This window comes from Cherax quadricarinatus, chromosome 43 (genome assembly GCF_038502225.1).
Source record: "Cherax quadricarinatus isolate ZL_2023a chromosome 43, ASM3850222v1, whole genome shotgun sequence".
Lineage (NCBI taxonomy): Eukaryota > Metazoa > Arthropoda > Malacostraca > Decapoda > Parastacidae > Cherax > Cherax quadricarinatus.
In genome coordinates, this window is record NC_091334.1 from 28,883,322 (window position 1) to 28,898,530 (window position 15,209).

Sequence of the window (15,209 nt, forward strand, 5' to 3'; positions counted from 1 at the left end):
ACTATGATAGTAACACTATGATAGTAACACTATGATAGTAACACTATGATAGTAACACTATGATAGTAACACTATGATAGTAACACTCACTATGATAGTAACACTATGATAGTAACACTATGATAGTAACACTCACTATGATAGTAACACTATGATAGTAACACTATGATAGTAACACTATGATAGTAACACTCACTATGATAGTAACACTATGATAGTAACACTCACTATGATAGTAACACTGTGATAGTAACACTCACTATGATAGTAACACTATGATAGTAACACTATGATAGTAACACTCACTATGATAGTAACACTGTGATAGTAACACTCACTATGATAGTAACACTATGATAGTAACACTATGATAGTAACACTGTGATAGTAACACTCACTATGATAGTAACACTATGATAGTAACACTATGATAGTAACACTCACTATGATAGTAACACTATGATAGTAACACTCACTATGATAGTAACACTATGATAGTAACACTATGATAGTAACACTCACTATGATAGTAACACTATGATAGTAACACTCACTATGATAGTAACACTATGATAGTAACACTATGATAGTAACACTATGATAGTAACACTCACTATGATAGTAACACTATGATAGTAACACTCACTATGATAGTAACACTATGATAGTAACACTCACTATGATAGTAACACTCACTATGATAGTAACACTCACTATGATAGTAACACTATGATAGTAACACTCACTATGATAGTAACACTGATAGTAACACTATGATAGTAACACTCACTATGATAGTAACACTATGATAGTAACACTCACTATGATAGTAACACTATGATAGTAACACTCACTATGATAGTAACACTATGATAGTAACACTCACTATGATAGTAACACTGATAGTAACACTATGATAGTAACACTCACTGTGATAGTAACACTATGATAGTAACACTCACTATGATAGTAACACTCACTATGATAGTAACACTCACTATGATAGTAACACTCACTATGATAGTAACACTCACTATGATAGTAACACTCACTATGATAGTAACACTCACTATGATAGTAACACTATGATAGTAACACTCACTATGATAGTAACACTCACTATGATAGTAACACTCACTATGATAGTAACACTATGATAGTAACACTCACTATGATAGTAACACTATGATAGTAACACTCACTATGATAGTAACACTATGATAGTAACACTCACTATGATAGTAACACTCACTATGATAGTAACACTCACTATGATAGTAACACTATGATAGTAACACTCACTATGATAGTAACACTATGATAGTAACACTCACTATGATAGTAACACTATGATAGTAACACTCACTATGATAGTAACACTCACTATGATAGTAACTCACTATGATAGTAACACTCACTATGATAGTAACACTATGATAGTAACACTCACTATGATAGTAACACTGTGATAGTAACACTCACTATGATAGTAACACTATGATAGTAACACTCACTATGATAGTAACACTATGATAGTAACACTCACTATGATAGTAACACTATGATAGTAACACTATGATAGTAACGCTCACTATGATAGTAACACTGTGATAGTAACACTCACTATGATACTAACACTATGATAGTAACACTCACTATGATAGTAACTCACTATGATAGTAACACTGTGATAGTAACACTATGATAGTAACACTCACTATGATAGTAACACTCACTATGATAGTAACACTATGATAGTAACACTATGATAGTAACACTCACTATGATAGTAACACTATGATAGTAACACTCACTATGATAGTAACACTATGATAGTAACACTATGATAGTAACACTCACTATGATAGTAACACTCACTATGATAGTAACACTCACTATGATAGTAACACTATGATAGTAACACTATGATAGTAACACTCACTATGATAGTAACGCTCACTATGATAGTAACACTATGATAGTAACGCTCACTATGATAGTAACACTCACTATGATAGTAACACTCACTATGATAGTAACACTATGATAGTAACACTCACTATGATAGTAACACTCACTATGATAGTAACACTATGATAGTAACACTCACTATGATAGTAACACTATGATAGTAACACTCACTATGATAGTAACACTCACTATGGTAGTAACACTCACTATGATAGTAACACTATGATAGTAACACTCACTATGATAGTAACACTGTGATAGTAACACTCACAATGATAGTAACACTATGATAGTAACACTCACTATGATAGTAACACTATGATAGTAACACTCACTATGATAGTAACACTATGATAGTAACACTCACTATGATAGTAACTCACTCTGATAGTAACACTCACTATGATAGTAACACTATGATAGTAACACTCACTATGATAGTAACACTCACTATGATAGCAACACTCACAATGATAGTAACACTATGATAGTAACACTCACTATGATAGTAACACTATGATAGTAACGCTCACTATGATAGTAACACTCACTATGATAGTAACACTATGATAGTAACGCTCACTATGATAGTAACACTCACTATGATAGTAACACTATGATAGTAACACTCACAATGATAGTAACACTATGATAGTAACACTCACTATGATAGTAACACTATGATAGTAACGCTCACTATGATAGTAACACTATGATAGTAACACTATGATAGCAACACTCACTATGATAGTAACACTATGATAGTAACGCTCACTATGATAGTAACACTATGATAGTAACACTATGATAGCAACACTCACTATGATAGTAACACTATGATAGTAACGCTCACTATGATAGTAACACTATGATAGTAACACTATGATAGCAACACTCACTATGATAGTAACACTATGATAGTAACACTATGATAGCAACACTCACTATGATAGTAACGCTCACTATGATAGTAACACTCACTATGATAGTAACACTATGATAGTAACACTATGATAGTAACGCTCACTATGATAGTAACACTCACTATGATAGTAACACTAACTATGATAGTAACACTATGATAGTAACACTCACTATGATAGTAACACTATGATAGTAACGCTCACTATGATAGTAACACTATGATAGTAACACTATGATAGCAACACTCACTATGATAGGAACACTCACTATGATAGTAACACTAACTATGATAGTAACACTATGATAGTAACACTCACTATGATAGTAACACTATGATAGTAACACTATGATAGTAACACTCACTATGATAGTAACACTCACTATGATAGTAACACTCACTATGATAGTAACACTATGATAGTAACACTCACTATGATAGTAACACTCACTATGATAGTAACACTCACTATGATAGTAACACTCACTATGATAGTAACACTCACTATGATAGTAACACTATGATAGTAACACTATGATAGTAACACTCACTATGATAGTAACACTATGATAGTAACACTATGATAGTAACACTCACTATGATAGTAACACTCACTATGATAGTAACACTCACTATGGTAGTAACACTATGATAGTAACACTATGATAGTAACACTCACTATGATAGTAACACTCACTATGATAGTAAAACTATGATAGTAACACTCACTATGATAGTAACACTCACTATGGTAGTAACACTCACTATGGTAGTAACACTCACTATGATAGTAACACTATGATAGTAACACTCACTATGATAGTAACACTCACTATGATAGTAACACTCACTATGATAGTAACACTCACTATGGTAGTAACACTATGATAGTAACACTATGATAGTAACACTCACTATGATAGTAACACTCACTATGATAGTAACACTCACTATGATAGTAACACTCACTATGATAGTAAAACTATGATAGTAACACTCACTATGATAGTAACACTCACTATGATAGTAAAACTATGATAGTAACACTCACTATGGTAGTAACACTCACTATGGTAGTAACACTCACTATGATAGTAACACTCACTATGATAGTAAAACTATGATAGTAACACTCACTATGATAGTAACACTCACTATGATAGTAACACTATGATAGTAACACTCACTATGATAGTAACACTCACTATGATAGTAACACTCACTATGATAGTAACACTATGATAGTAACACTCACTATGATAGTAACACTCACTATGATAGTAAAACTATGATAGTAACACTCACTATGATAGTAACACTCACTATGATAGTAACACTCACTATGATAGTAACACTCACTATGATAGTAACACTCACTATGATAGTAAAACTATGATAGTAACACTCACTATGATAGTAACACTATGATAGTAACACTCACTATGATAGTAACACTATGATAGTAACACTCACTATGATAGTAACACTCACTATGATAGTAACACTATGATAGTAACACTCACTATGGTAGTAACACTCACTATGGTAGTAACACTCACTATGATAGTAACACTATGATAGTAACACTCACTATGATAGTAACACTCACTATGATAGTAACACTATGATAGTAACACTCACTATGATAGTAACACTCACTATGATAGTAACACTATGGTAGTAACACTCACTATGATAGTAACACTCACTATGGTAGTAACACTCACTATGGTAGTAACACTATGATAGTAACACTCACTATGATAGTAACACTCACTATGATAGTAACACTATGATAGTAACACTCACTATGATAGTAACACTATGATAGTAACACTCTCTATGATAGTAACACTATGATAGTAACACTATGATAGTAACACTCACTATGATAGTAACACTATGATAGTAACACTATGATAGTAACACTCACTATGATAGTAACACTATGATAGTAACACTCACTATGATAGTAACACTCACTATGATAGTAACACTCACTATGATAGTAACACTATGATAGTAACACTCACTATGATAGTAACACTCACTATGATAGTAATACTATGATAGTAACACTCACTATGGTAGTAACACTCACTATGATAGTAACACTATGATAGTAACACTCACTATGATAGTAACACTATGATAGTAACACTCACTATGATAGTAACACTATGATAGTAACACTCACTATGATAGTAACACTCACTATGATAGTAACACTATGATAGTAACACTCACTATGATAGTAACACTCACTATGATAGTAACACTATGATAGTAACACTCACTATGATAGTAACACTATGATAGTAACACTCACTATGATAGTAATACTATGATAGTAACACTCACTATGATAGTAACACTCACTATGATAGTAACACTATGATACTAACACTATGATAGTAACACTCACTATGATAGTAACACTCACTATGATAGTAACACTCACTATGATAGTAACACTCACTATGATAGTAAAACTATGATAGTAACACTATGATAGTAACACTCACTATGATAGTAACACTCACTATGATAGTAACACTATGATAGTAACACTCACTATGATAGTAACACTCACTATGATAGTAACACTCACTATGATAGTAACACTATGATAGTAACACTCACTATGATAGTAACACTATGATAGTAACACTCACTATGATAGTAACACTATGATAGTAACACTCACTATGATAGTAACACTATGATAGTAACACTCACTATGATAGTAACACTCACTATGATAGTAACACTCACTATGGTAGTAACACTATGATAGTAACACTATGATAGTAACACTATGATAGTAACACTCACTATGATAGTAACACTATGATAGTAACACTCACTATGATAGTAACACTCACTATGATAGTAACACTCACTATGATAGTAACACTATGATAGTAACACTCACTATGATAGTAACACTATGATAGTAACACTATGATAGTAACACTATGATAGTAACACTATGATAGTAACACTATGATAGTAACACTATGATTGTAACACTATGATAGTAACACTATGATAGTAACACTCACTATGATAGTAACACTCACTATGATAGTAACACTATGATAGTAACACTCACTATGATAGTAACACTATGATAGTAACACTATGATAGTAACACTATGATTGTAACACTAACTATGATACTAACACTATGATAGTAACACTCACTATGATAGTAACACTCACTATGATAGTAACACTGTGATAGTAACACTGATAGTAACACTCACTATGATAGTAACACTCACTATGATTGTAACACTCACTGTGATAGTAACACTGTGATAGTAACACTCACTATGATAGTAACACTCACTATGATAGTAACACTGTGATAGTAACACTATGATAGTAACACTCACTATGATAGTAACACTCACTATGATAGTAACACTGTGATAGTAACACTCACTATGATAGTAACACTCACAATGATAGTAACACTATGATAGTAACACTCACTATGATAGTAACATTCACTATGATAGTAACACTATGATAGTAACACTCACTATGATAGTAACATTCACTATGATAGTAACACTCACTATGATAGTAACACTATGATAGTAACACTATGATAGTAACACTCACTATGATAGTAACACTATGATAGTAACACTCACTATGATTGTAACACTCACTGTGATAGTAACACTATGATAGTAACACTCACTATGATAGTAACACTCACAATGATAGTAACACTATGATAGTAACACTCACTATGATAGTAACATTCACTATGATAGTAACACTCACTATGATAGTAACACTATGATAGTAACGCTCACTATGATAGTAACACTCACTATGATAGTAACACTATGATAGTAACACTATGATAGTAACGCTCACTATGATAGTAACACTCACTATGATAGTAACACTATGATAGTAACACTATGATAGTAACACTATGATAGTAACACTCACTATGATAGTAACACTCACTATGATAGTAACACTCACTATGATAGTAACACTATGATAGTAACACTCACTATGATAGTAACACTCACTATGATAGTAACACTCACTATGATAGTAACACTATGATAGTAACACTCACTATGATAGTAACTCACTATGATAGTAACACTATGATAGTAACACTCACTATGATAGTAACTCACTATGATAGTAACACTATGATAGTAACACTCACTATGGTAGTAACACTGATAGTAACACTCACTATGATAGTAACACTATGATAGTAACACTATGATAGTAACACTCACTATGATAGTAACACTCACTATGATAGTAACACTCACTATGATAGTAACACTATGATAGTAACACTCACTATGATAGTAACACTCACTATGATAGTAACACTATGATAGTAACACTATGATAGTAACACTCACTATGATAGTAACACTCACTATGATAGTAACACTCACTATGATAGTAACACTATGATAGTAACACTCACTATGATAGTAACACTCACTATGATAGTAACACTCACTATGATAGTAACACTATGATAGTAACACTCACTATGATAGTAACACTATGATAGTAACTCTATGATAGTAACACTCACTATGATAGTAACACTCACTATGATAGTAACACTCACTATGATAGTAACACTATGATAGTAACACTCACTATGATAGTAACACTCACTATGATAGTAACACTCACTATGATAGTAACACTCACTATGATAGTAACACTATGATAGTAACACTCACTATGATAGTAACTCACTATGATAGTAACACTATGATAGTAACACTCACTATGATAGTAACTCACTATGATAGTAACACTATGATAGTAACACTCACTATGGTAGTAACACTCACTATGATAGTAACACTCACTATGATAGTAACACTCACTATGATAGTAACACTCACTATGATAGTAACACTATGATAGTAACACTCACTATGATAGTAACACTCACTATGATAGTAACACTATGATAGTAACACTATGATAGTAACACTCACTATGATAGTAACACTCACTATGATAACACTCACTATGATAGTAACACTCACTATGATAGTAACACTATGGTAGTAACACTCACTATGATAGTAACACTATGGTAGTAACACTCACTATGGTAGTAACACTATGGTAGTAACACTATGATAGTAACACTCACTATGATAGTAACACTATGGTAGTAACACTCACTATGATAGTAACACTATGGTAGTAACACTCACTATGATAGTAACACTATGGTAGTAACACTCACTATGGTAGTAACACTCACTATGATAGTAACACTATGGTAGTAACACTCACTATGGTAGTAACACTCACTATGATAGTAACACTATGGTAGTAACACTCACTATGGTAGTAACACTCACTATGATAGTAACACTATGGTAGTAACACTCACTATGGTAGTAACACTCACTATGATAGTAACACTATGGTAGTAACACTCACTATGGTAGTAACACTCACTATGGTAGTAACACTCACTATGATAGTAACACTCACTATGATAGTAACACTATGATAGTAACACTATGATAGTAACACTCACTGTGATAGTAACACTATGATAGTAACACTCACTGTGATAGTAACACTATGATAGTAACATTCACTATGATAGTGTTACTATCATAGTGTTACTATCATAGTGAATGTTACTATCATAGTGTTACTATCATAGTGAGTGTTACTACCATAGTGTTACTATCATAGTGTTACTATCATAGTGTTACTATGATAGTAACTCACTATGATAGTAACACTATGATAGTAACACTCACTATGATAGTAACACTATGATAGTAACACTATGATAGTAACACTCACTGTGATAGTAACACTATGATAGTAACACTCACTATGATAGTAACACTATGATAGTAACACTCACTGTGATAGTAACACTCACTATGATAGTAACACTCACTATGATAGTAACACTATGATAGTAACACTCGCTATGATAGTAACACTCACTGTGATAGTAACACTATGATAGTAACACTATGATAGTAACGCTCACTATGATAGTAACACTCACTGTGATAGTAACACTATGATAGTAACACTATGATAGTAACACTCACTATGATAGTAACACTATGATAGTAACACTTACTATGATAGTAACACTATGATAGTCACACTATGATAGTAACACTCACTGTGATAGTAACACTATGATAGTAACACTCACTGTGATAGTAACACTATGATAGTAACACTCACTATGATAGTAACACTGTGATAGTAACACTCACTATGATAGTAACACTATGATAGTAACGCTCACTATGATAGTAACACTCACTATGATAGTAACACTATGATAGTAACGCTCACTATGATAGTAACACTCACTATGATAGTAACACTATGATAGTAACGCTCACTATGGTAGTAACACTATGATAGTAACACTCACTATGATAGCAACACTCACTATGATAGTAACACTATGATAGTAACACTATGATAGTAACACTCACTATGATAGTAACACTCACTATGATAGTAACACTCACTATGATAGTAACACTCACTATGATAGTAACACTCACTATGATAGTAAAACTATGATAGTAACACTCACTATGATAGTAACACTCACTATGATAGTAACACTATGATAGTAACACTATGATAGTAACACTCACTATGATAGTAACACTCACTATGATAGTAACACTATGATAGTAACACTCACTATGATAGTAACACTATGATAGTAACACTATGATAGTAACACTCACTATGATAGTAACACTCACTATGATAGTAAAACTATGATAGTAACACTCACTATGATAGTAACACTCACTATGATAGTAACACTATGATAGTAACACTCACTATGATAGTAACACTCACTATGATAGTAACACTATGATAGTAACACTCACTATGATAGTAACACTCACTATGATAGCAACACTCACTATGATAGTAACACTATGATAGTAACACTCACTATGGTAGTAACACTCACTATTGTAGTAACACTATGATAGTAACACTATGATAGTAACACTCACTATGGTAGTAATACTATGATAGTAACACTCACTATGATAGTAACACTATGATAGTAACACTCACTATGATAGTAACACTCACTATGATAGTAACACTCACTATGATAGTAACACTATGATAGTAACACTCACTATGGTAGTAATACTATGATAGTAACACTCACAATGATAGTAACACTATGATAGTAACACTCACTATGATAGTAATACTATGATAGTAACACTCACAATGATAGTAACACTATGATAGTAACACTATGATAGTAACACTCACAATGATAGTAACACTATGATAGTAACACTATGATAGTAACACTCACTATGATAGTAACACTCACAATGATAGTAACACTATGATAGTAACACTCACTATGATAGTAATACTATGATAGTAACACTCACAATGATAGTAACACTATGATAGTAACACTATGATAGTAACACTCACAATGATAGTAACACTATGATAGTAACACTCACTATGATAGTAATACTATGATAGTAACACTCACAATGATAGTAACACTATGATAGTAACACTCACTATGATAGTAACACTCACTATGATAGTAACACTCACTATGGTAGTAACACTCACTATGATAGTAACACTGTGATAGTAACACTCACTATGATAGTAACACTATGATAGTAACACTCACTATGATAGTAACACTATGATAGTAACACTATGATAGTAACACTATGATAGTAACACTATGATAGTAACACTCACTATGATAGTAACACTATGATAGTAACACTATGATAGTAACACTGTGATAGTAACACTCACTATGATAGTAACACTCACTATGATAGTAACACTCACTATGGTAGTAACACTATGATAGTAACACTATGATAGTAACACTGTGATAGTAACACTCACTATGATAGTAACACTATGATAGTAACACTATGATAGTAACACTGTGATAGTAACACTCACTATGATAGTAACACTATGATAGTAACACTCACTATGATAGTAACACTATGATAGTAACACTATGATAGTAACACTATGATAGTAACACTCACTATGATAGTAACACTATGATAGTAACACTATGATAGTAACACTGTGATAGTAACACTCACTATGATAGTAACACTCACTATGATAGTAACACTCACTATGGTAGTAACACTCACTATTGTAGTAACACTATGATAGTAACACTATGATAGTAACACTATGATAGTAACACTGTGATAGTAACACTCACAATGATAGTAACACTATGATAGTAACACTCACTATGATAGTAACACTCACTATGATAGTAACACTATGATAGTAACGCTCACTATGATAGTAACACTCACTATGATAGTAACACTCACTATGATAGTAACACTATGATAGTAACACTCACTGTGATAGTAACACTCACTATGATAGTAACACTATGATAGTAACACTCACTATGATAGTAACACTATGATAGTAACACTATGATAGTAACACTATGATAGTAACACTCACTATGATAGTAACACTATGATAGTAACACTATGATAGTAACACTATGATAGTAACACTCACTATGATAGTAACACTATGATAGTAACACTCACTATGATAGTAACACTCACTGTGATAGTAACACTATGATAGTAACACTGTGATAGTAACACTCACTATGATAGTAACACTCACTATGATAGTAACACTCACTATGATAGTAACACTATGATAGTAACACTCACTATGATAGTAACACTATGATAGTAACACTATGATAGTAACACTCACTGTGATAGTAACACTATGATAGTAACACTCACTGTGATAGTAACACTATGATAGTAACACTCACTATGATAGTAACACTGTGATAGTAACACTCACTATGACAGTAACACTCTGATAGTAACACTCACTGTGATAGTAACACTGTGATAGTAACACTATGATAGTAACACTGTGATAGTAACACTCACTATGATAGTAACACTCACTATGATAGTAACACTCACTATGATAGTAACACTATGATAGTAACACTATGATAGTAACACTGTGATAGTAACACTATGATAGTAACACTATGATAGTAACACTATGATAGTAACACTCACTATGATAGTAACACTCACTATGACAGTAACACTATGATAGTAACACTCACACTGATAGTAACACTCACTATGACAGTAACACTATGATAGTAACACTCACTGTGATAGTATCACTGTGATAGTAACACTATGATAGTAACACTGTGATAGTAACTCTCTCTATGATAGTAACACTCACTATGATAGTAACACTCACTATGACAGTAACACTATGATAGTAACACTCACTATGATAGTAACACTCACTATGATAGTAACACTCACTGTGATAGTAACACTCACTGTGATAGTAACACTCACTATGATAGTAACACTCACTGTGATAGTAACACTCACTGTGATAGTAACACTCACTATGATAGTAACACTCACTGTGATAGTAACACTCACTATGATAGTAACACTGTGATAGTAACACTCACTATGATAGTAACACTCACTGTGATAGTAACACTCTCACTATGATAGTAACACCGTCTCACTATGATAGTAACACCGTCTCACTATGATAGTAACACCGTCTCACTATGATAGTAACACTCTCACTATGATAGTAATACCATCTCACTATGATAGTAATACCATCTCACTATGATAGTAACACCATCTCACTATGATAGTAACACCATCTCACTATGATAGTAACACCATCTCACTATGATAGTAACACCATCTCACTATGATAGTAACACCATCTCACTATGATAGTAACACCATCTCACTATGATAGTAACACCATCTCACTATGATAGTAACACCATCTCACTATGATAGTAACACCATCTCACTATGATAGTAACACTATGATAGTAACACTATGATAGTAACACCGTCTCACTATGATAGTAACACTATGATAGTAACACCGTCTCACTATGATGGTAACACTATGATAGTAACACTCTCACTATGATAGTAACACTATGATAGTAACACCATCTCACTATGATAGTAACACTCTCACTATGATAGTAACACTATGATAGTAACACTCTCACTATGATAGTAACACTATGATAGTAACACCATCTCACTATGATAGTAACACCGTCTCACTATGATAGTAACACCATCTCACTATGATAATAACACCGTCTCACTATGATAGTAACACTCTCACTATGATAGTAACACTGTGATAGTAACGCTGCCACTCTCCCACTGATGCAGGTGTTCAGTGACAGGTGTTCAGTGACAGGTGTTCAGTGACAGGTGTTCAGTGTGAAGTAACGCTGCTCTCATGTATTCCCAGTAATCACAGGTGTTCACTGACAGGTGTTCAACAGAGCAGTACCGTGGTCAACTGCTGTCCTGTCATGCGCCTCCCAGAATGGTCACCTGGCTGATGTAGCCACCGTTAATAAGGAGAAATTTGTTCACGAGTAAGTTCAAACCTTCTTTCTAACATGTGAACTTTTCGTTTTAAGGTTAATTATTGATTGAGGAAACGTTTCGCCACACATTGGCTTCATCAGTCCATACACAGGAGAAGCTTGAAGAATAGGAGGAGAATGAGGTAATCAGTCCCTCAACCTTGAGTCGATGTGGTCAGTCCATCAATCAAGCTTCTCCTGTGTATGGACTGATGAAGCCACTGTGTGGCGAAACGTTTCCTCAATAAAGATACCCAAGAGTTGCACATGTGTCTAATTTATCAACATGTCGGTTCTCTGAACCATTCATCTACAATCCTGTCAGACACTACAACTTCTTGGGATCTTAATACTTGGGAATTCTTCGCTTGCCTAATTCTTGGGCACGACCTACTTCAACATTGAACACTGCTGCACCTCTCCTGCCTACGGTATATAAGCTACTTCTCCGCACGTATGCCGTATTCTACTCAAGATTGATGGACTGACCACATCGACTCAAGGTTGAGGGACTGATTACCTCATTCTCCTCCTGTTCTTCAAGCTTCTCCTGTGTATGGACTGTAATAAAGTTGGTAGAATTACCGACAATATGTAAAGTAAAAGGACGCAAGTGCAACTAATGTGACATTTTATTGTGGCAACGTTTCGCTCTCCATGAGCTTTATCAAGCCATTACAAACAATACATGGACACAGAGGGTATATAAAGGCTTTGAGTGAGGTGCAATACTAGTGAGGTACCATTTAGATGTTCACTAGTGGTAGTAGTAGTAATAGTAGTAGTAGTAGTGAGAAAAGTAATACAATAAGGTAGAGCAATTAATTCGTACATGAGTAAAAGGATAACATGGGTAACATAAAAATAGGTTGGACAAATATAGACTGGAAAGAGGCAGCTTGTTTCAGTGTTCACTCTCTGTAATGTGCCTTGTGTAGTATAACAGGAGAGACTGTGATGGCAGGGTTTACTGTTTTCAGGAGGATTCTTGTTAGGTAAGACACATATGCAACATAAGTGCTGCATAAGTGTCTCAATCTTCAACTTGTCGGTTTTTCAAACCATTCATCACAACTGTCAGACACTGCAGCATCATGGGATCTTGATACAAAGAATTCTTCAACACTTGTTCAACCTTTGGACGAAGACCTACTTCGACTAGTGGATGGTACCACTATGATCCCGCCTCCGCCTGCTTCACCTCACCTGAGTACACTATATAAGCCACGTCTACGGTCCTATGCTGTACATTCTACAAGATTGATGCACTGAACACATCGACTCCAGGCTGAGGGACTGGTTACCTCAAACTCCTCCTCTCCTTACGCCTTCCTCTTTGTATTGGACTGATGAAGCCACTGTGTGGCGAAACGTTTCCTGAATAAAGATTCCCATATGCTGCATAAGTGTCTCAATCTTCAACATATGCAACAGTTAGGTATCTTTATTTCGAAACGTTTCGCCTACACAGTAGGCTTCTTCAGTCGAGTAAGAAAGGTATAAAATACCGACAATATGAAAGTTAAGACACATGTGCAACATCTGGATATCTTTATTGTAGACGTTTCGCCATCCAGTGGCTTTATCAATACAGATTCTAGGACATAATAGGAAGACAGTAGAACTATATACAAAAGATGAGGTAATCAGTCCCTCGGCCTTGCAGTTAGTGTTCACAGCATCGTGGTGGAGGAGAATCTGGAGCAAAGTCAAGAAGACTGGCGGTTATATAGGCGTCAGTGGATAGGGACGGGCAGCAGACGAGGGCAAAGTCACTGGTAGGCGGGATTCCCCAGT

General features: G+C 33.9%; 1 protein-coding gene across 1 annotated transcript in view; it reads left to right on the plus strand.

Annotated features, from left to right (window-relative positions):
• The window catches only part of LOC128694106 (macrophage mannose receptor 1-like), a 148,496-nt gene that overhangs the window by 21,842 nt on the left and 111,445 nt on the right, over positions 1-15,209 (plus strand). The window contains exon 5 of the mRNA XM_070093818.1: positions 13,315-13,421. Coding sequence (XP_069949919.1) covers positions 13,315-13,421 — 107 coding nt within the window. The remainder of the gene's footprint in view (positions 1-13,314; positions 13,422-15,209) is intronic.